Source organism: Gekko japonicus, unplaced genomic scaffold (assembly GCF_001447785.1).
Source record: "Gekko japonicus isolate JY-2015 unplaced genomic scaffold, Gekko_japonicus_V1.1 scaffold397, whole genome shotgun sequence".
Taxonomy (NCBI): domain Eukaryota; kingdom Metazoa; phylum Chordata; class Lepidosauria; order Squamata; family Gekkonidae; genus Gekko; species Gekko japonicus.
The window spans coordinates 1,108,504-1,131,186 of record NW_015170286.1 but is presented as its reverse complement, the minus strand read 5'-3'; the positions used below and the strand labels follow the sequence as shown (position 1 = coordinate 1,131,186).

The following is a 22,683-nucleotide window of genomic DNA, read 5'->3' as shown; positions in this document are numbered from 1 at the left end:
GGTAGACACTGAGGGGCCATGATCTGATGTTTAAACACTGATACGACCCTAATAGTTTATTATAGCACTGAAATGAACATTAATTGGGTTTTTAAGCTGATTCATGTTGAAGATCCTCATATAAATTTGAACTTTGATGGAACAAAGGTCCAGGCACATTTGTGGAGCTGAACATCCCTGTTCACTTTTTATTTAGCATTGTTTACAACTGTAAATAATTAAAACGTTCTGACCCTGCAGGGGGGAGTGTTGTGCTGTGTTCATCTTGCTGAAAAGCCTCATCATTATTGGGGGAGAACTCTGAATACAGATGCCCCCCCCAGCAAAGTCAACACAGCAGCAAAAAAAAAAAGTTTCCAGGCAGGTATATGCAAGATCCCTCATGGGACCAAGGCACAACAATGCACGTAGTTCACAAAATTAGGTCATGATTATCTGTTAAGCAATAAAGCTGTGCTGTCTTCTCTCCAGTACAATCCATTAACCATCCCTACAAGCATTTTCTGTCTGTTTCAGGAGTGCCTGATTTTCCTGGACACTGTGTTATGCAAAAGAATTGGTCCTGAGGTTTAAAAAAAAGTATACCCTTTCTTATAGTCTTAAGGTGCCTGCAGTCTACAATGTGAAAAGGTCAATTCTTTGTGTGCATAAATCTTGAGGGCCTTCAATGATGACCCTTCCAACCTCTACTTTTGCAAAATGTTCAGAATATAAAGCTATAGTGGCAAGCAAGCAAAATAGAGATGGAAGGCTTCAGCTTCCTCTGATATTAGTAAGAGGGTGCCTTTTAAAATGTCATATTTATGATGTAGAAACTAGTCTAATAGGCTGTTTTTATTTTGTGGCTTCTGTACTGAAATTTGAAAAGCTACCACTTTAATGGAAAAAAGATTACATTCATACTATTTCATCTTCTTTAGCCATTACTGAGAGCCAGTTTGGTGTAGTGGTTAGGAGCATGGACTCTAATCTCGGAGAACCAGGTTTTGATTCCCCACTCCTCTGCATGCAGCTGCTGGTGTGACCTTGAGTCAGTTACAAGTTCTTTCAGAGCTGTTCTCTCAAGGGCAGTTCTCGAGAAAGCTCTCTCAGTGAGATTTGCATTTTCACCACCACCAAGTGAGGATTTTTGCTGCTGCTTAAGTGTCTGAACAGGTTCATACATAGAATTCCAAAAACATACAAGGTGCTGCCAGATGAAAGCCAGCAGTACTCTGGACAGTCTTCTTGAAGCTTAGAATAAGTCTATTACAAGTGTTTTAATGTATATTACACAAGAGTCTGCATAGCTGAGAATTTTTTTAAAAAATGCATTAAAAGTAGGGCTGGTTATTGTTTTGTTTTCTTGCAAAAGTGGAAGCAGTTTTTTAAAAAAAATTGTCCGAGAACACAAGTGCTTTTTTTAAAAAAAATGGCAATGCATAAATTAATATTTCTGTACTAGAAGCCAGGGAACAAAGCGTGAGGGCTGATGGCATATTCTCTTATTTCTACTATAAACAAAAATGTGAACCTTTTTTGTAACGAAAAACAATTTTTTTAGTGTTTACAAATATTGTTAATAATTGGCAGCAGGGATGTACACTTTAAATATTTCGGTATTATTTTCAGATCCATATTTCAGGTAGGGCACTGTTTATATTATCCTGATCTTTCAAGCAAGTTGTTACAAGTTTGTGATTGTGGGGGTAGTTTGGGGGTCCTGAAAAATGAGGACCATAATTTTTGTTATTTCCCATCTTGTTTCCTCCCCAGAGGCAGTAGGAGTAGGGAGGGAGGGATAAAAAGAAAGGAAACCAGCCCTGGACTTACTGCCTTATGTTGCTTCCACTGGACCCTTCTTCCCACCTCCTGACCCACAGCCAGAAAATGGACTCCCACCAGACTTGGCTGCCACAGGAGCCATATCCCCCCCACACACCAGGGGGCTTTTTAAGAATGTAAATCATCAATTGAGTAATGTTATGGTGATATAACAGTGTAGTCATATGTGTACTATGTTGTCGAATTTTCAGAAAGCTGAATCCCCAGCTTTCAATTCTTTAAAAAGTAAGTCTCTAGACCCATTTATGCCTTTTTTATATATCTTCTTAAGGAAAAAAGATAGAGACTTACTTTTGTAAAAGAGATGAAAGCTGGGAATTCAGGGAACCTGATACACATACTATATTTTTATAGTATAACATTATTGAATTGCCATTTTTGTTAAAAAAAAAAATTAAAAGTGCCCCAGTGGTGGGGAGAGGAAATGGCTGCTATCACAGACACGCTGTGCAGCAGTTCAGGAGCCCGCCAGCCTATCTGCCATTTTCTAGCTGCGGAGGTGGGCTCTGCTGCCTTCGATTCTGGCATTAGGGAGAAACCTCCAGTGGGGATAATGCAACCATGGTAAGTCGAAGACCAATTTGGTCCTTTCCCTTTTAAACTTTAAAGGTCTATGGATGGAGGCCAGGTCTACCCAATCATCAGCTGTTAGTTGGTATCTCTCCTGGGAAAAACAGCTGCTGACTAATAGCTTTTCAAGGGCCAACGTCCTCTTTTCTACCTGTTCCTGTACCCCGGGAAACCCCCAAGAAACCCTAAGTTTGAGGATATAAATATTCTTTACTGTCAGAATTTTGAGAGTGTTTTAGGTCTTTTCTTTGTCTATTTTAGTACAATTTGTTAGAAATCGAGGGAATTATTCAGCCAAAATTAAGTACTATGTATTAATGCTAAATGAGCACTGCTCATTTCAAATAGTGAATGGTTTTTCTTATCGTATTGGATTTTTGCTATGCTAACTAGTTGTGAGCTACCTTGAGTGAATTCTGGAAAGGCAGCATTCAGATTTTCTAAATCAATAAATAACTGGATCCTAACCATCTGCAAGGAAATACCAGTATCAACCACAAAGGTTTGTGCTGCTGTTCTTGTACTCCATGGCCAAGATGTTCTTTAAATTACTGTGGCATACTGGGTGAAGTAGGAAAAAAAATATTAATTATATTTTCTGAGTAGTGTTTTATCATGACACACTTCTATTGCTCATGCATCTCTTTGATGTTGCCTTCCATACCAAACAGCGGCACTGCTGACAGCTGTATGTCCAATTGTCTCCACTTCGGTATAGCTTGTGCCCATTCTGGTCTAAGCATTGACTGGTGACCCTGGTGTCACATTCTGGGCAGCAGAAGAAATCAACACTAGGATTCTGACAATCACAAGCAGTCCGTCGACAGAATATCTTGCCATCCTGTCAAGGAAAAAATAATCACTAGTATTAAACAAATAGAACTAAATAGGGGATGGTTTACAGCAAATTGGGACATGCCTAGCAATGAGTTAGTAAAGTATGTTTCACAGTCTTAATGACAGTACTTCACAGTTCATGAATACAACTGCTTCTAAAACTAGATAGCCCCCTAAATCAGAAATCCCATTCATTCCTACACCATCAATTAATGAAATATTTGTTTAAAACAATCCATTATCTGAGTGTACAGCAATGTTATTACTCAAATAGCTATAATAGTTTCTACGTGGTTCTCTTTACTTTCCTGCATTAATAAGTGATTTCCTTACCAGGGGGCAGTGTCTAATTAATTATATAATCAGCAGACTGATGAGCTCTTCTTAATGAGCAACAACTGTCTAAAAGAAGAAATGTCTTGAACTACACTGCTTTAGGGCTTAGAGCAAAACCCACAAGGTTATTGGACAAACTGCTTCATGGCCTAACTAGTTACTTTTAAGCTGGTCTTCTGTACTTGTTTCTGAAGATATATCCCCATTGACTCAGGTTCTGAAGTGGCTTACATATATATGCACTGTGCATCTTCAAATGGACTTCAGGTATGATAACATTATTGTTCCAAAGGACTACTAAAAAGTGTGGAGCACTGAAAACATATAGTGTTGCAGGCCTGGCCTCTGATTTGCGTGGCTTACTTTATCCTACATCAGAAAAAGAAGGGTAATGTGTCTTAATGCTTGTAGATGTCTTCTCAGTGAACTCGGAGCATCTGGAAATGGTGTTGCTCATGGGCCCTTCAGGCTTTGAAGAGGTAAACTTCCTGCCTAGCTGGAGGAAAGAAGCAGACAGACAGGCACCTCTCTCTCTGGGCACCTAATGTGGCACAGCCTCTGTGACTCCATCTGTGTGTCACCTGTCCATATTTTAAACAACAACAACAAATTCTACAAAAATGCATTAAGTCTCCAGTGCTCTCACATCCAAATGGAAGCTATTCAAGTAAACGGTTCCACCTGGAACTTCTAAAGGTTTGAAGAAGTGGGGTATGTGTGCTAATACATCCTGCTGTCACTCTTCTATTCTGTGCTGTTTTGATTATTTTTATAGAGAGATTTTTTGTGAATTACCTATCAAAGGCAGCAGTGTGTTCTTGGGAATCATACCTATCTTTAGAAACATGATAATGTTACAAAAGAAAAATATTTTTTCAAAGAGAAGATGGTCATCATTTTCTTATCCCAAATGCTCCTGTGAACCTAGTGTTTCCCTTTATTTATTTAAAACACTTCTATCCTACCTTATCTCCTGAGACTGAAGGCAGCTAACGATGCAATGATCAGGGTGAGAGGACAGAAATTACTATCGTCCAATCAATAATGTTAGAACAGATTAAAATACAGGGTACCTTAAGGAGGGGACTGTCTGAATAACATAGTAAATGCAGGGGAGTATACCTATACAGGGAGATGTGGTTTGATAAATATGAGGGTCCTAGCCCATGAGGTAGGCTTTAAAGGTAATAAGCAGCACTTCGCATTGGGCCAGGAAGCAATTAGGTAACCAGTGCAGTTGTCACAGCCCTGGATTTATATGTTCTGAGCTGCTGGACCCAGAGAGGAGCCATGCTGCTGCTTTTTGTACAAGTTGGAACTTCTCAGGTGTAGAGTTGGCAGCTCAACATACAGTGTGTTATAGTAGTCCAAAATAAGGTTACAGTAGTATGGATCAGTATAGCTAGAACAGCAGAACCTAAATAAGAAGACCTACTGAAAGAAGGTGATCCTAGCAACAGCAGCAACATGTTTATTCATTAACAATGCCAGGTCCAGGAGTACCACTTGATCTGCTACAGAAAGCTTAACCCCATCTAAGTCTACTAAATCAATAGCAACCAATCATTCCGGATTCCCCACCAGCACAAGCTCCATTTTGTCTGGACTCAGCTTCAGTATGCTTGCCCTCAACCTCTTGATTACAGCCTCAAGACACTGGCCTGGGACTTTCACAGCTGCCTTTGGAGGCTTGGATAGTGAGATATTGGTAACGATCTGCTCCAGAGCTCCTGATGATCTCAGCCAGTAGTCTTACATTGAGATTAAAGAATGCTAGGGATAAAATGGATCCTAGGAGTACTCTACAGGTCCCAAAAAAGCTAACTGTGCCTCTCCTATGCCTGCAAAGCAGGAGGAGGAGAAGAAGTAAATCGACAAAGGGTTGTCTCATTCATCTGAAACACAGGTTGTATTCAGTCCACCAAAATATCACTGTCAACTGTATCAAACGCTGCTGAGAGACCCAACATCAGCTATGATGTTGTTATTCAATTGTAAGCAAAGATCATCAGCCAAGGCCACTAGTGCTGTTTCAGACTTAAAAACCAGCCTCAAACTAGACTGAAATGAGTCAAGGTTGATGTTTAATCCTGAAGTGCCTGCAGTTGCTGTGCTACAATCTTGTTCCAAAAAGGAAGACTGGGCACAGATAAATAATATTCCATATCCTTGTAATCTAGATATGACTTCTTACTGTGAAGGAAACAAGTCTTGTAAGAGGGGTATATTAATAATCTCAGTAGGAGTTTAATTGAAACTATCCACAATGACAAGAGGTCACCACGGATATGCCCTGCACACAATCTACTCACAAACTTGGGATCTAAATTGGCTCAGACGAGAGAGACATTATTAGCAAAACCATCACATCTGATTTTCAGATCAGAACCAAAAGTGTGAGGTCCATATTACATTAGGCTAGAATTACCTAAAATAATTTTTCTGGATGAGATTCAGTCAATGCAATCTTAACAGCAAACAAATGAAGATGAGTAGCCATGTTAGTCTGTCTGTAGCAGCAGAAAAGAGTAACAGTCCAGTAGCACCTTAAAGACTACCAAAATTTGTGGTAGGGTAAGAGCTTTCATGAGTCACTGCCCACTTCTTCAGATATCCAGAAACTGTAGCTGGTGCAGAATGCGGCAGCCAGGCTGCCGCTGGGCGTCCCTATGCGGGATCACATCCAGCCTGTGCTACAATCAGCCTGTACAATACCGAATTCTGTTCAAGGTGCTGGTTCTCACCTTTAAAGCCCTTTATGGTCAGGGGCCTACATACCTAAGGGACTGCCTTTCCCCACATGTTCCCCAGAGAGCACTATGATCAGGGTCCCAAAATCGCTTGGCACTTCTGGGCCCCAGGGAAGCCAGGCTGGCTGTGACAAGGGCCAGGGCTTTCTCAGTGGTGGCTCCATATTGGTGGAATGAGCTTCCAGAAGACATCAGAGCCCTTCGGGACCTTTTACAGTTCTGCAGGGCCTGTAAAATGGAGCTCTTCCACCAGGCCTTCAATTTGGGAGCCACACTTTATATACTGAGGCCCTGGCCCCAATATTAACATCATCATCAACAGCCAGTATTTCCACCAATATGTCCCAGACTGTGCTGTTAGATGACTATGCTCCACCAGATGCTGCCAACGCCTGCCATCATCACACGATTCATACTAGCACTTTATGTAATGCTTTTAACTTCCATTTATTGTGATTTTATTCAACTTCCTGTTTTATCTGTTTAATTATTTTTGTGTAAGACGACCTGAGCCTGCCTCGGCAGGGAGGGCAGGGTATAATTAAACATTAAATAATTAAATAAATAAATAAATAAATAAATAAAGTTGGAATGTGAGTCCATCTGTTCTAAAAATTGGAAAGTGGAGTGATTTCAGATGCCAAATGATATTAGCAGGCAAATGACAATACCAGGTGTGATTGGATTAGGTGTGCTTTGCAGAGAGGTAGTAGGCATGGAGAAATCAGCATTGGTAATGAGACAGGAAACCCAGGTCTCAATTCAATCCAGGTGTATGCATTGTTTTGAGCTTCATTATCAGTTGCAATTTAGCAGTCTCTCTTTCTAATCTCCCTTTGAAATTGTTTTGTAAGGTAACTGCTACTTTTAGGTTAGCAACTGAATGTCCTGGAAGGTTAAAATGTTCCCCCACTGGTTTTGCATGTTGTGAGTTCTGATGTCAGACTTATATCTGTGATGGCATAAATCACATTAGAAGATGAGCAGGAGTATGAACCTGAGATGGTATGGCTGATATTGGATAAAGTTCGAACATCATCATGTGTCAGGAATGATCTTCCACCCTTTACATTTGATAGACAGGCCATTCCTTTTGACAAAGAATAAATGGACATAAATCTGACGAGTGAATCACAGGGGCCACACTCAAGATGGCACTGCAAAAACCACCAGCCAAGTGCAACTGCCCAAGTCTGTGGGCTGCCTGCAGGAACCACCACCGACACCTAGGCACCAGAATAGGCACTTGGTTGGCTCACAGACCTGGTCTAACATCAGATCCCACCTGTGTCATTCCTCCAGAGACACCAGGAGTTCCTGGGCTTGGGACAGGAAGAGTTCATTGGTATCCTAGCAAAATGAATGATTAAAGTTGCTGAGTCTGGGTGGCTGAGCAGTCTAGTAGGCTCTTAAAAGGTAGATTGTTGTTAAGGTTTAGATTAGCATCTAATAGTCTTTGGAACTCGTGGCACTCTCTGATAGCTCTCATTCCCTATGGTCGTCAAGTATCAGTAGCGTATCACCAGAGCAAACTATCATAATGCCAGTATCCTCATGGGGGGGATCAGTCATTGGAAGTTAAAAAGTTTTCAGGCAGAGTTTCAAAGCCCCTGTGCTATAATAAATGTAATCCTCCTAAGGGCTAAAATTTGGGTTGCATTTAAATTGAGGCAGACTCAGCATGGGTTCTGTAAGGGAAGATCTTGTCTCACTAACCTGTTAGTGTTCTTTGAGGGGGTGAACAAACATGTGGACAAGGGGGATCCAATAGACATTGTTTACCTTGACTTCCAGAAAGCTTTTGATAAAGTGCCTCATTAAAGGCTCCTAAAGTAAGCTCAAAAATCATGGGATAAAAGGACAAGTCCTTTTAGGGATCAAAAACTGGCTAATTAATAGAAATCAGAGAGTGAATATAAATGGGCAATTTTCTCAGTGGAGGGTGGTAAGCAGTGGGGTACCGCAGGGATCAGTACTTGGTCCACTGCTTTTTAACTTGTTCATTAATGATTTTGAATTGGGAGTAAGCAGTGAAGTGGCTAAATTTGTGGATGATACGAAGTTGTTCAGGGTGGTGAAAACCAGTGAGGATTGTGAGGCATTCCAAAGGAATCTGTCTGTCAAGGATGGGCAAGTGGGCGTCAACATGGCAAATGGGGTTCAATGTGGCCAAGTGCAAGGTGATGCACATTGGAGCCAAAAATCCTAAATATAAATACACATTGATGGGGTCTGAACTGGCAGAGACTGATCAAGAGAGAGATCTTGGAGTCGCAGTAGATAACTCACTGAAATTGTCGAGACAGTGTGTGACTGCAATAAAGAAGGCCAATGCTATGCTGGGGATTATTAGGAAGGGTATGCACATTGGAGCCAAAAATCCTAACTATAAATACACGTTGATGGGGTCTGAACTGGCAGAGACTGATCAAGAGAGAGATCTTGGAGTTGTAGTGGATAACTCACTGAAAATGTCGAGACAGTGTGTGACTGCAATAAAGAAGGCCAATGCTATGCTGGGGATTATTAGGAAGGGTATTGAAAACAGATCAGCCAATATCATAATGCCCATATATAAATCAATGGTGCGACCTCATTTGGAATACTGTGTGCAGTTCTGGTCACCACACCTTAAAAAGGATATTATAGCTTTAGAAAAAGTGCAGAAAAGGGCAACTCAAATGATAAAAGGGTTGGAACACTTTCCCTATGAGGAAAGGTTAAAGCGCTTAGGGCTCTTTACCTTGGAGAAACGACGAATGAGGGGAGACATGATTGAGGTTTATAAGATTATGCATGGGATAGAGCAGGCAGAGAAAGAAGTACTTTTCATCCTTTCTCACAATACAAGAACTCGTGGGCACTCAATGAAATTGCAGAGCGGTCGGGTTAGAATGGATAAAAGGAAGTACTTCCTCACCCAAAGAGTGATTAACACTTGGAATTCACTGCCACAGGAGGTGGTGGCGGCTACAAACATGGACGGCTTCAAAAGAGAATTAGATAAGCATATGGAGCAGAGGTCCATCAGTGGCTATTAGCCACATGGTATAGATAGGGGCTCTGGGGCAAGTGATGCTCTGTCTTCTTGGTGCTTGGGGGGGGTCAGCAGTGGGAGGGCTTCTAATGTCCTGGCCCCACTGGTGGACCTCCTGATGGCACCTGGTATTTCTGGCCACTGTGTGATACAGAGTGTTGGACTGGATGGGCCTTTGGCCTGACCCAACATCTTATGGTCTTATGTTATGTTCTTAAGTTTAAACTGAATCACAAAAATGGCCTATTCTCATCTGAAAGTAAATTCTGCCACAGCATTAAACATCATTAAAATGGAAAGGGGGGGAGTGAGAGTTCTTTGGCAATCATCCCTATGAGTGGAACAGGGGCTGTACAAGGGACAAGAAAAATCATGTCTCCTCCTTTGTCTTGTGGGTTTGGAGGTTTTGTGTTTGGATGTAAGAAAAGAGGAAAAAAACTTCTTGGAGGCACATTGAGTAAAGAAATGACTATCACCTGTCAACAGTTTTCTTTCTAACATTTTGAGTAATTGTGCAGTTGTAGAGATTTTTTTTATATAAATACAAGCTGAACAGGTGGCCACATTAATTTAACAGGAGCATGCTAACATTACATAACAAGGACTGTCAACAAAATTTAATATGGCAAGTTAATGGGGAAAATTACCATTTATTCACCCACATTTATATCTAGTTATAGTATTATACATCCTAATTTATCAGGTGAAAACTTTTGGAGAAAATATATAACCCTAGTTAAAATCCCTGGGCACAATATCACATCATAACTCTCCCAAAGAAATAAAGGGGGTACAAAAGTTCTTAACTTTCAGTGAGATGTGCCCTCTGATTTATTAAAAAGAGCACATTTTTAACCTGTCTCTGGCATAAAGATTTCTAACACAGCACTAAATATTTACTTCTTGTAGGGATTCTGTTAGGCTTGCCAAGAGCCTGCTAATGGCGGGCAACCTCCTGGTAATTGTTGCCAATGCCCTCTGATGCTTACAAAACAGAGGGGGAGGGGGTTAGAGTGCTTTTGGTCACTGCATGATGATGTAACTTCCAGCACAACCTGGAAGCGCTGGTATCACACTGGGGCAACACTCTAACACTTGCCCAGAAAGTCCATAGTGTGATATCATTGTGCTGCGACAAAGCTCTCTCCCCATTAAGTACCTGCTTCCCCCCCCAATCTCCACAACCAGCAACCCTAGGTGCTGCATATTTGAATGGTTGCAGTTTAAATTAAAACCCTTCAAATATCTAAGGCATCAACATTATTTTCAAATGCTAAAACCCCCACTTTGTCAGTTTCATGAAAAAAGGAAAATGAGTTTATTCAAATTGTGGGCATAATAATTACAGGTATTATTGTGCTGAAAACTCTACCTATTATTATAGGTGAATAAACAATTTGAGTACTTTTATATGCAGAGGATGTGTTATTCATTTGCTGATGATTAATTCAAGCAAAAACATCCAGCTGTATTTAAGAATAGGGTTATCAGGGATTCCTTCACTCTTATTGTAAGGTGGGGCCCCAGTAGGTAGCAACGGATCTATTTCTTTATCCAAAGCTCTGTTGTGGCAGTGGTTTACTTCTATTTTGTCATCTTTTACTTTCTACAATAAGAAATGATAGGAAGTAAAGGAAGTAGGTGGTAGACCATAGAAGTCTATGTAAGAAGAGGAGCTGGAACTTGGGCTAAGCATTCAGAGTTCTTTTCTGTGGGAGGCTCTTGAGAGTTATGCAGTCTGAAAATGGGAACCATCCTACCACAAATGAAAAGCTGTTATGAGAATGTAAGAGGAAAGAGAAAGTCTTCATTCTTGTTGCAGCTTCCTATGTTGCAACGTGAGGGTTTCATGGCCCTCCCAAACAGGCAACTGCACTGGAGGCAAAGTTCTGTTCTGTGAACTTGCTCAGCTAGTGAAAGGAATGGATCCAACCCAATATTCCCAATTCATATTCAGAGGTGGTTTACAAAACTTTAAAAGCAGGCTGAGATAAGAGGGTGAGGGATTACTGCCATAAACTTTGCATTTCTGCCATTTGCATTTCTGCTCCATTTTGCAGAGTTAACCCTCTTTTTTCCCATTTGTATCTGTAGGTCTTCTAGATATTCGCTCACAGGTGTTTAAATGCCGTATAGAGCCAAGAAATGTACAACTACAGCTGTGGTCCCCAACATGGGCACCATGACAGCTGCTGATACCTTTCTGGGTGCCCATCAAGTGTTTTTTAGAAAGTAGGTGGGACTTATGCCCTGCAAGGCTGCTGACTGGCCAGTGAATATCCAATTGTTTGTGTAGATTCAAATAATTTTATTTCAGAACCAGCTGCCACCACAGTGTTCATTTTATCTTCTCTCATTCCTCTTTCCCCGTGTATTTTTACAATTATTTTATTTATTTATTTAAAACATTTATTAGCTGCCTTGCTTACATATGGAGCTCAAAGTGGCTTTTTTGTTTGTTTGATTTGTTTTGCTGTCAAGTCACAGCTAACTTATGGCGAACCTGCATGGTTTTCATGGCAAGAGACGTTGAGAGCAATGCTCCCTCTAAGCTGTGGGGTCTTGTGAGCAAAAATTCTACTTTGTGAGCTCCTGGCATTAAAGTTGTGAGCGAGTGATCTGGCTACTGCATAAATTAGTTTGCTTTGGAGCCATCCTTCCTGAGCTAAGACAAAAATGTGTGAGCTGGAGGCTAAATAACTGTGAGCTAGCTCACACTAACTCAACTTAGAGGGAACACTGGTTGGGAGGTGGTTTGCCACTGCTTGCCTCTGCATCACAACCCTGGTATTCCTTGGAGGTTTCCCATCCAAATATTAGCCAGGGCTAACCCTACTTAGCTTCCAAAACCCGATGAGCAGGCTAGCCTGGGCTATCCAGGCCAGGGCCAAGGTGATTTACAATATAGATAAAATACATAAAACAAAATACATAAACACCATAAAAACAGAATTTAAAACCACAGTTTAGAACTGCTAGTAAATTAATAAAATTACCTATTTCCTCCCCTGCATTTAGGCTTCCTCTATGTGGTTGACTCTACATAGCAGCAGCCATTTCCAAAGATGTCCAGGTTAGGGACCCCCTGAACTACAGTAAAGCCAGCTATGTTCTTTTCTACTCCCTTCATGCTCTTCCAAGTGCTTTCTCTCCCTCCAAGTCCTGCTTTGAAGAAGAGAAGTGTTTTATACCCTGCTGTTCTCTACCTTAAGGTAGAGTGGCTTACGAACACATTCCCTTCCCCTCCCCACAATAGTCACCTTGTGAGTGAGGTGGGGCTGAGAGAGTTCTGAGAGAACTGTGACAGGCCCCAGTAGGCTTCATGTGGAGGAGTGGGGAATAAAACCCAGTTCTCCAGTCTGTCACTATTAGCCATTACACCACACTGGCTTTCTTTGAGCATCAGGTGGCAGAGAACTACAGTAAAGGCTGCAGACCCACAGAATACCAGGTACAGTATTTGCTTTATATCACTGTGTTGCTGAGACACAAGGATTGTACCCTCTAAGCTGTGGAGTCTTGTGAGCAAAAATTCTACTTTGTGAGCTACTGGCATTAAAACTGTGAGCGAGCGATTTGGCTACCACATAAATCAGTTTTCTCTGGAGCCCTCCTTCCTGAGCTAAGACAAAAATGTGTGAGCCGGAGGCTAAAAAACTGTGAGCTAGCTCACACTAACTCAGCTTAGAAGGAACACTGGACACAAGTAGTGTCTACACCTGAAGAACTGGAAGCTGTAGATTTCTACTGTGAAAATAAGTGAGATATAGTAAAATTGTCACACTGTAACATCATGCTACCCAATGTGTGGTAAAGTAATCACACAATTGCTCTATCCTGAACCCAAACCCAGCCTGCAATGTCAGAGATATGGACAATGGCTTGCATGTAAACCAAAGTGTTTAGGGTTAAGCTCATAAAAAGTTTATCATACGGGCTACCAATACAGCTAACAAGGTAAAACATGCGTAATAAAATCACATTATAAAATCTAAATTTAATAAAATCTATTAAACCCAACAAGAAACACATCATTAAAATAATACCAGAGCTAAAATACATATAAACACATAAAAATAACAGAACACTGGGCAGGAAGGAGGAACCACTGAGGGAATGCCAGACGAAACAAGAAAGTCTTCATCCATTGATGGAAAATGGCAACAGAAGGGGATACATGCACCTCCCAGGGGAGAGAGTTGGTGCCACAACTGAGAAGGCCCTCTCCTAGGTTGTCACCTACCTAATGTCAGAAGGCAGGGGAACCCAAAGCAGAGCCTCTGGAGATGACCATAGTTTTGGGGTAGGTTCATAAGGGAATAGGCAGTCCCAAACTGTATATGGCTTTAAAAATCAACAGGTTCTTGAATTGAAGCAAATTGGGAGCCAGTGTAGATAGGCCAAGACTGGAACAATATGGCCCCTACAACCCACTCAAATTGACATCTTGGCTGTAACATTCTGCAACAATTGAAGCTTCTGAACACTTTTCAAGGACAGACCCACACAAAGCATACTGCAGTAACCTAACCTAGATATAACCAGGGCATGCACCACAGTGGTTAGATCAGCTCAGGAAAGGCTAGATCTGGCTAACCAGTTGAAGCTGGTAAAAAGCACTTCTGGCTACAGCTGCCACTGGTTTATCCAGCAGTATGCCTGGGTCCAAAAGGACTCCCGAGCTACAGTCCTGTTCCTTCCAGGGGAGTAGAAACTCCATGCAGAATGGGTGATACCTTAAATCCTGGGTCAGACCTTCTACTCATCAGTAACACTTCCGTGTTGTTGGGATTAAGCTTCAGTTTATTAGCCCACATCCACACCTAAATTGTCTCCAGGCACTGATTCATGGTATCTATGCTTCCCTGGGATCAGCTGGAAGTGCAAGATAGAGCTGAGGGTCATCACATATCGGCGACAATCCAGTCCAACTCTCCTAATCCAACAGTTTCTTGTAGTTGTTAAAGAGCACAGGGGATAGGATTGCCAGCTGTGAGTTGGGGAATACCTGGACATTTTGGGGGTGGAGCCTAGGGAGGGTGGGATTTGGGGATGGAAGAGAACTCAGCAGGGTATAATGCCACAGAGTCCCCCCTCCAAAGCAGCCATTTTCTCCAGGGGAATTGATCTTGGTTGTCTGGAGATCAACTGTAATAGTGGGAGATCTCCAGACATCACTTGGAGGTTGGCAACCCCTAATAGGTCACAACATGGATTCCTGCAATACCTGCTGGTCAAAGGCTAAGAGGATGAGCACTATATCCCATCAGCACTACCTTCTGGAACCTACCCTCCAGGTGGGACATGAACCACTGCAAAATGGTGCCTCCTGATCCCAGCTTGGAAAGGCAGTCCAAAAGGATACCATGACTGATGGTACTGAAAACCCCTGAGAGGTTCTTGGAGAATCAACAGAATAACACTCTCCCTGTCCATCTCCCAGCATGAATCATCCACAATGGCAACCAAGTCTGTTTCAGTCCCACAACTGGACCTAAAACCGGATTGGAAAGGATCTAAATAACTTGCTACATCCAGGAAAGTTGTCCAGCCACCAGCCATTCTTGCTCAAGAATAGAAGATTTGTTTTTAACCTTTTTCCAAAAACTGAATACCTTTTCGCAGTTCCACCACATGTGAATAAATGTCCCTACGTTAGTTTTGCATCTCCAACAGTTTTTATTCATTGTTTTGTATGCTTTTGCTAACTTTTCTGGGGTCCAGTACCATCTATGGAACATCTTGAAAATATTTTCCTTAAATGTTACTGCCCTCATTAATTTCATCGACTTCCAAATCTTTTGCCATTCTTCCGTTTGGAGAGTCTTTCCCAGATCCTTCATCCAAAGGATCATGGTATTTTTTATATTTTCATCATGTTGGAAGTCATCCAAAAGGAAATTGTAGATTTTTTGAATGAGTTTATCATTGGAAGATAGCCATATTTTATCCAGATCTGTTTTGTTGTTTAGAAATTCACTGTTTTTATCCTTATTATACCTATCTTGTACTTGGGCCTTCTCCCACCATGTAAGATGGATATTTGTTTCTGATAATCTTTCTAGAGGTTTTATTTAGTTGTTTTCCTCCAATAATATATCATAAGATACAGCCTTTTCTTTCGTCATTAATTTGGTGTTTATGAATGCCTCAAGGGGGGACACCCATCTTGGAGTTTTTAGATAATATCTATATTTCATTTCCTCCCATACTTTAATTAGAGCCACTCTGATGGTGTGATTATGGAAGTTGGAGTGGACTTTATCTTTTCCGCACCACAGGTACGCATGCCACCCCATGTACAGGTCGTGGCCTTCCAGATAGAGTGTTCTCCAATTTGAAAGCTGTATCCAATCCTTAATCCATACCATGGCTGCTGCTTGGAAGTATATTTGCCAGTTTGGGAGTCCCATGCCACCCCTCTCTTTTTTATCCTGTAGCGTCTTTAGTTTAATTCGTGCTCTTATTATCTTGTCTTATTATTTTGTCTAAATCCGAAAAAAATAGCTTCTTTTTAAGAACTGGTATGTTTTGTGCTAGGAATAAGAAACGAGAGAGAATATTCATCTTGATCGTTGCTATTCTTCCCATAAGGGATAACTGTAAGTCTTTCCATTTTGAAAGATCTTTCCTAATTTCCTCCCTTAATTTGATGTAATTGTTCTCTATCAGCATGCTGTTTCTGTTTGTAAGCGTTATTCCTAAATATTTCACCTTGTTTACTATTTGCACCTTCGTTAGTTCTTGAAGCTCTATTTCTACATTTTTCGGGCAGTTCTTAGTCAACGTTTTCATTTTTTTGTAATTTATTTTGAGACCGGCCACCTCTCCATATGCTTCTATTTCTTGCAGCAAATTTGCGGCTGTAGTAATCGGGTTTTCTAAGATAAAAGCAAGGTCGTCAGCAAAGGCTTGAAGCTTGTATTCTTCATCTCTAATTTTCAAGCCTTTGATTGATTGATTTTGTCTTATGTTATCATTTAGGGACTCTAATATAAAAATGAATAATAATGGCGATAGTGGGCACCCTTGCCTAGTGCCTTTAATCGGCGAAGTGCTGCACATAGACCTAAAATTATGCCCGGAGACATACTTGTTAAATATAATCCCAAATGAATATAAAGGGAAAAATGTATACATGATAACATATATGCTCATAGCGGCTAGAATCTTAATTGCTAAGACCTGGAAACAAGAAAAGATTCCTAAAAGCAAGGAATTAATAGAAAAACTTATGGAGGTTGCAGAAATGGATAAACTAATTGTAATTTTGCAAAGGAAAGATGATATGGTATTTGAAGAAAGATGGGCAGATTTCTATAAATGGGTAAAAGACAAATCTTTGTAATAGACTCGTCAGGATGTATAAAATACAAATGTAAAAGATGTACATCTTATGTTGTATCATAAAACTTAAATAAAACTCTTTAAAAAAAAGAATAGAAGATTTGTAACTGGATGGTAGTTACTGAGATCTCTTTGGGCCAGGGTAGGCTTCCTTAGAAGTGTATGCCCCACATCAAGTTTCAAGGAGACATTAGTTATCTATTAGATTCAAGTCAGCCACCCTACCACACCCAGATTTAAGTACCTAGAAAAGTCAAGAGTCATACAAGCAATATCTAAATCTATATCTGAATTATCATGAAGGCCTTTGTAATATACAGATAAGTACAATGGATTAGCAAATTGATTTCATATACTCAATTGGATAGCAATTCAAACAGCATGTCAACTTGCATTGTTTTTAATATTGCTTAGGCTTCATGGTTGTGGAAGCCTGAAAATGTACAGTCAGTTTCTGACTTCCGGTCTGTGGCTCGGCGATGGCGGAGGCTCTCCCCTGATGCTGGGGAGGCATTCCGCGCTCTAGGGGTGTTGGGAGGGGTGCCACCTCAAGTGACACCCCCAGGTGAGTCTCAGTGAGAGGCTCCGAGCCGGGGGCGCGTTAGGGGGCGACCTCTTCGATGGCGTAATGCCGGAGAATTGAGGCACTCCTTTTTGCCCCAATCGGTCCCCCCCCTATGAGGCTCGGTTTTTACCGAGCATAGCTGATGCCAGCCGGGACAAGCAAGAAGGTCAGCGAATGAATCGAAGTTAACAGAGATCTGTGTCCAGATCGCCAATGAATTGGAGGAAGAACCGAGCGATTAAGCATTAAAAGTGAGTTCCCCCCCCCTTACCTAAGCGGCGTCCGGAGAAATCCCAGACGTAAACAAACCGCATTGCCTCTCTGAAAGAAGGGGGGGAGGTGAAAAGCAAAGCGCTCGAGTGTGTCAGAGACTTAACCGTACAAGCGAAAAAGTTTGCACTTGATAAAAGGAGAGCGAAAAAGGTTCTCTTTAGTGTAAACAAAGCGAGAAAATGGCCGGGGCTCGAGGAAGAGGATCGAAAGTTACCCGGGGTGGTCAGAGTCCGCCAGTTGACGAAGGGGATGTATTCTCCACATTGACTGAGTTGCTCCACCCCATAAACGAACGGCTCGATGGTCTTAACCAATTAATGGCTGCTTCAAACCTTAGTATGGCGAAACAGCAACAGCAGATTGCTGAGCTGCTGAAAAAATCGTAGATAGAGGCGGTTTACCGCGCCTACTCCAAGTATACAAAGCAAAATAACTTGCCGGGCGAGATGGTAGTCAAGTTTCTCCGGAGACAAACACGAGACGACATCCTTAAAGCGACAGCAACTAAACCCTTGCAGCTGGGAGAAGCAAACATCAGGGTCCTAAAGGACACTCCGTTTGAGGTTCGACAGAAGAGAAAAGCCTACAAAGAACTTATTTCAATGCTCCAAATAAACCAAATTTCTTACACCTGGCTCTACCCCGAAGGGGTGCTGTTTAAATATAAAGAGAAAAGAGAAAAGATTGATTCGGTTTTTAAAGCAGAAAAATGGTTGAAGCAATTCTTCGGAATGAAAGAAGACGGGCAACCAGAAGAGGGCGCAGCAGCGAGTCTAGAAGAAGAGGACGAAGATCCAACAGGAGCAGAAGGAGCCGTGGCCAGAGAAACATATGATCTACAACTAAGAGTTCACAAGTAGCTCTCAAAGTCTCAAAGAGTATGACTAAAGAAGATATGAGACTTTGTACACACTGAGAAGCTAGCAGTCTATTACTAAAATTGGACTTACTAACTCCTAAATTCATTGTTTTAAATGAAAAGCTATGTGTTTTTTATGACTAACTGAATACTAACTGTATTTGACCTTCCTTTCTTGGGTTTTTAGTTATAGTGTGGGTTTTCAGTTACTGTCCTGTCTCTTGGGGTTTTTTATTTTTTTCCCCTTCCCAGTTTCTCTTCCTTCCCTCTTTCTTACGTAGTTGTGTAGCTGTAACAAAAAACCAATAAAACTACCCTGGTTTCAGGGGATTAAAAAATGTACAGTCAGTTTCTGCTACAGATTCAACAACTACAGAAAACTGGCAGAGGTACTCAGTGATCTGAGAAAGACATCTATATATTCTGGAAACTACCTCTCCTGACACGACCCTCTGTCTCACAGCCAAAACAAACTTGTTGAGCACTTATTTGTTTCTTCTTGCCACCACCCTCTACATATTTTGTTTTTTTTAAAATAAAATGTTCCAAAAACCCAACATTCAGATGGAATTAGACAAATTAAATATATTATGCAAATTAGTAATGAAGTCAGTACATCTAGTATCTGGGCTTAATTAGAATTTGAGCTTTCTGTCGCAGTATTCTACAGCTACACAATTACATAGTTCTCATTCTCATAGGGCTTTTTTATGTTATGTATACAGACCTGTTCTTTTCCCACTCCACAGAGAGCAATTTGACCCCAATATTTCAGTGTCACACGTATGTAGCCTTTTAAACTACACCAAGTCTCTTGCTGCTTTGGAGTGTCAAATATCCATCTCTAAAATAACCTCAGCAGCAATTTCTAAATAATCTTTTCACTATGTGCACAGAATGAACAAGTAGGGAATCTATTTTCTTTTCAGCTGGAGAAATAAGACTGAAAACAATCATCAAGACGACTACCAAATATCATGATTAGATAACACTTTCCCCCTTCTTTTCACATAATTTAATTAATTGATCCAGGAGAAGTAAAGTACAAGAGGCTGTCATTTTGGCTCGATGAACTCATGACATTTAGCACTTTTGAATCATCAAAGCTTTACATAAATTGAAAGCATACAACAAAATAGCATAACAAGGACTTTTCAACAGCTTTAAAAATGAATTTGAGAAACCTTTTCTTTGTAGTTGATAATAAGGATTGGTGTGTGATTACAAACCACCAAGTTCTAGTATTTGGGGACCAGCAAAAAACAAGAACAGAGAAAATGGCCTCCCTCCATGAGACAAATAAAAATTAAAAGAAAAGATGTTATACCCTATTTCAAAATGAGAGTGTTCAAACTATAGATTCATAGTGTGAGAACAATAAATCAGTAAAACAAGACAAACAGCTGCCGCCCCCCATGTGCCCTATTATTAACATCAGTTTCCATTTGGCAATGTCAGAAATGAGACCCAGTTTTTCTATGATACCAAATGCTCCATCGGTCTTTTAGAACTATGCCTTTGAAGGACTGCCTCTGTCAATAATGTCCAGCCCTCCAGTTTTCCTCTTCTGAAGGCCCATCTTCAGAGGTAAGGGGCTTTTGACCAGAGACAGGACTTTTTCTGTGAACGCCACTTCTGTGAGACTCACCTGGCACCTACCTTACTTTCTTTTAAGTGCCAGGCTAAAACATTCCTTTTTACACAGACTTTTAATTAAGAGGTTTTACCTTTGAAATGTCTTATGGTTTGCATCTGGCCCAAGGATCATTCTATTTACATCTTTTTAGGCTGCTCAGTGTGTATTTTATGCTACTGCTATGCCCTGACTGTTTAAATGACACTGGTCTATTTTTAATGGTTGTGTTTTATAGTGTTGGCCTCTTCTTTATGGATGGCTTTTAATTGCTTTGTTTTTAATGGGTGTGCTTTAATGGTTCTGTACTATCTTAGCTGTAAGCCAGCTCAAACCAGGTCTCTGGAGAGGCAGCATATACATTTTCTAGATTAAATCAATTCATATGCATTACTTTTATCTGCTTTAGGAACATCCTTATCCTCCATCATGGAAATCTCTGTACTCCCCAACAGTGTTCCCTCTAAGCTGAGTTAGTGTGAGATAGCTCATAGTTTTTTAGTCTCCAGCTCACACATTTTCACCTTCATTCAGGAAGGGATGGCTCCAGAGCAAACCAATTTATGCCGTAGCCAAGTCGCTCGCTCACAACTGTAATGCCAACAGCTCACAAAGTAGAATTTTTGCTCACAAGACTCCACAGCTTAGAGGGAACATTGCTCCCCAACCCCTTACAAACATGGAACATGAGAAATCTAGTTTCCATTCTATTACTCCAGTCAAGCTGCTTTATTCATGAGAAAACAGAACAACAAAATACGATTAAACACAACAAAGCTCTGCCAACTATGTAATAATTCTTATAAGGCTTGAGGGATGTACTTTGAGAAAGCAAAGAAAATCTACTTCAGGCAACTTTGGTAATGAATGCACTCAACTAATTAAGCTGTTAGAATTTTAATGTTTTAGTAAATTTTGTCCTCATTCATAGGAACAAATACCAGCATGTTTAAAGTGGATTAGCTACTGTATTATGTCTGGTGGAGTGCTGAAATAATCCGTTTTCACATACCCCAAAATAAAAAATGGTGCTCTCTTCACACGGTCTAATGCAGGGCACACGGCACCAAAACTGGATGTTATAGCTTATAGGATGAGCTGTCTTGTTTTATGAACACACAGCACTGTAAGACAATTAAAGTACTGCAAGTAAATTCAGTGAGCCCAAAGTCATTTCTAGGATTCTGGATTTGTTAGTTTCTTTTACATCATTTTTATGGGATTGGTAATGAAAACAGGTATCAAGTCCAATAATTCTATCAACTTTCCTTAGAATGTTCAACAAAAAGTCCCCCCCCATCAGAAACTGGGGTTTTAAATCTGTGACAGTTTTTCTGTCTGTCCCACTCAGTTGTTTAAATGAGTATAGACATATGCTGACCCAGCCTGGGATGCTGAGGAGCTGTAAAATTCTTTATTTGTATATGTCAGGCAACAGGAAGGAGGTAACTTTGTATAATTATAAACAATAGATAGTTTGCTACAGTCAAACAACTGTTTTGTTATACAAAGGTAAAGGTTCCCTTGCTCGAAAGCCAGTCAAGTCCGACTCTAGGGTTGCGGTGCTCATCTCCGTTTCAAAGCCGAAGAGCCAGAGCTGTCCGAAGACGTTTCCATAGTCATGTGGCCGGCATGACTAAACACCAAGGCGCACGGAATGCTGTTACCTTCCCACCGAAGTGGTACCTATTTATCTACTTGCAATTTCTTGCTTTCAAACTGCTAGGTTGGCAGGAGCTGGAACTAGAGACGGGAGCTCACTCCGTCATGCGGCACACTCGGGTCTTTAAAACCGTGAAGAGTGTCAGTCACTGCTTAAATCAGGATGTCAAACCTGTAGCCCGCAGGCTGGAACCAGCCCGCCCAAGCCTTTAATTTGGCCCAGGAATGGGGCTCTCTTCTCTCCCTTGCCCAACCTCGCCGTTCTCAGCTTGAGTTGTGTGGAAGTATAAAGCGCCAAGGGCAGGGCTGCCTCTGAGAGCAAGAAGCAGACGGCGGGGCTGCCAAACTTCCCAGCCACCACTCCAAGCCTCTATAGTCCTTGTCACAGGAAGGAGCTGGGGGAGGGTCCTTTTTCTGTGATCCTTGTGCTTCTTTTGTACTTTAAAACTGGCTTTGCAAAATCCCATCAATCCCCCGCCTTTCCAGTTTAGGCAGGCACATTTTAAGGGTATGTGTGTGTGTGTGTGGGGGAGGTTTGGGACCAGCCAGGGTTAAAAATAGAGTTCTGCAAACTCAAGGGGCTCCAGTTTTGCAGAGAAATACTAGTTTTAACAAACACAACCCCTCTCCTAATGTGGAGCTCCAATGGAATAATAGCAGAACAAGTGCTGACACCCAAAATTATTATCTCAAACCACGCTGTAAAAAAACCCAAACCTTGAGACCCTGGAGAGCCACTCCCACTCTAAGTAGACGGGGGGGGGGGAAGCTTGCAATGCTCAGCCATTTCATGTTCTTCCCCTGGGTTCCAGGATTAGACCATTTATATTTGTAGTTTATATTATGGGGGGGATGGTTTGGGACTAACCACAGTTAAAATATAGAGTTCAACAAACTCAAGGAACTTCAGTTTTGCAGAGAAATATCTATATATCTAATAGCGAAGTTGCCCCCGGAGTGTGGATCGCTAAATCAGCGCTCCGGGGGCAG

General features: G+C 41.2%; 1 protein-coding gene across 1 annotated transcript in view; it reads right to left on the bottom strand.

Moving 5' to 3' along the window:
• The window catches only part of NELL1 (neural EGFL like 1), a 759,185-nt gene that overhangs the window by 8,805 nt on the left and 727,697 nt on the right, over positions 1–22,683 (bottom strand). Inside the window, exon 18 of the mRNA XM_015417871.1 lies at positions 3,059–3,235. Within this exon, the coding sequence (XP_015273357.1) occupies positions 3,059–3,235 (177 nt within the window). The remainder of the gene's footprint in view (positions 1–3,058; positions 3,236–22,683) is intronic.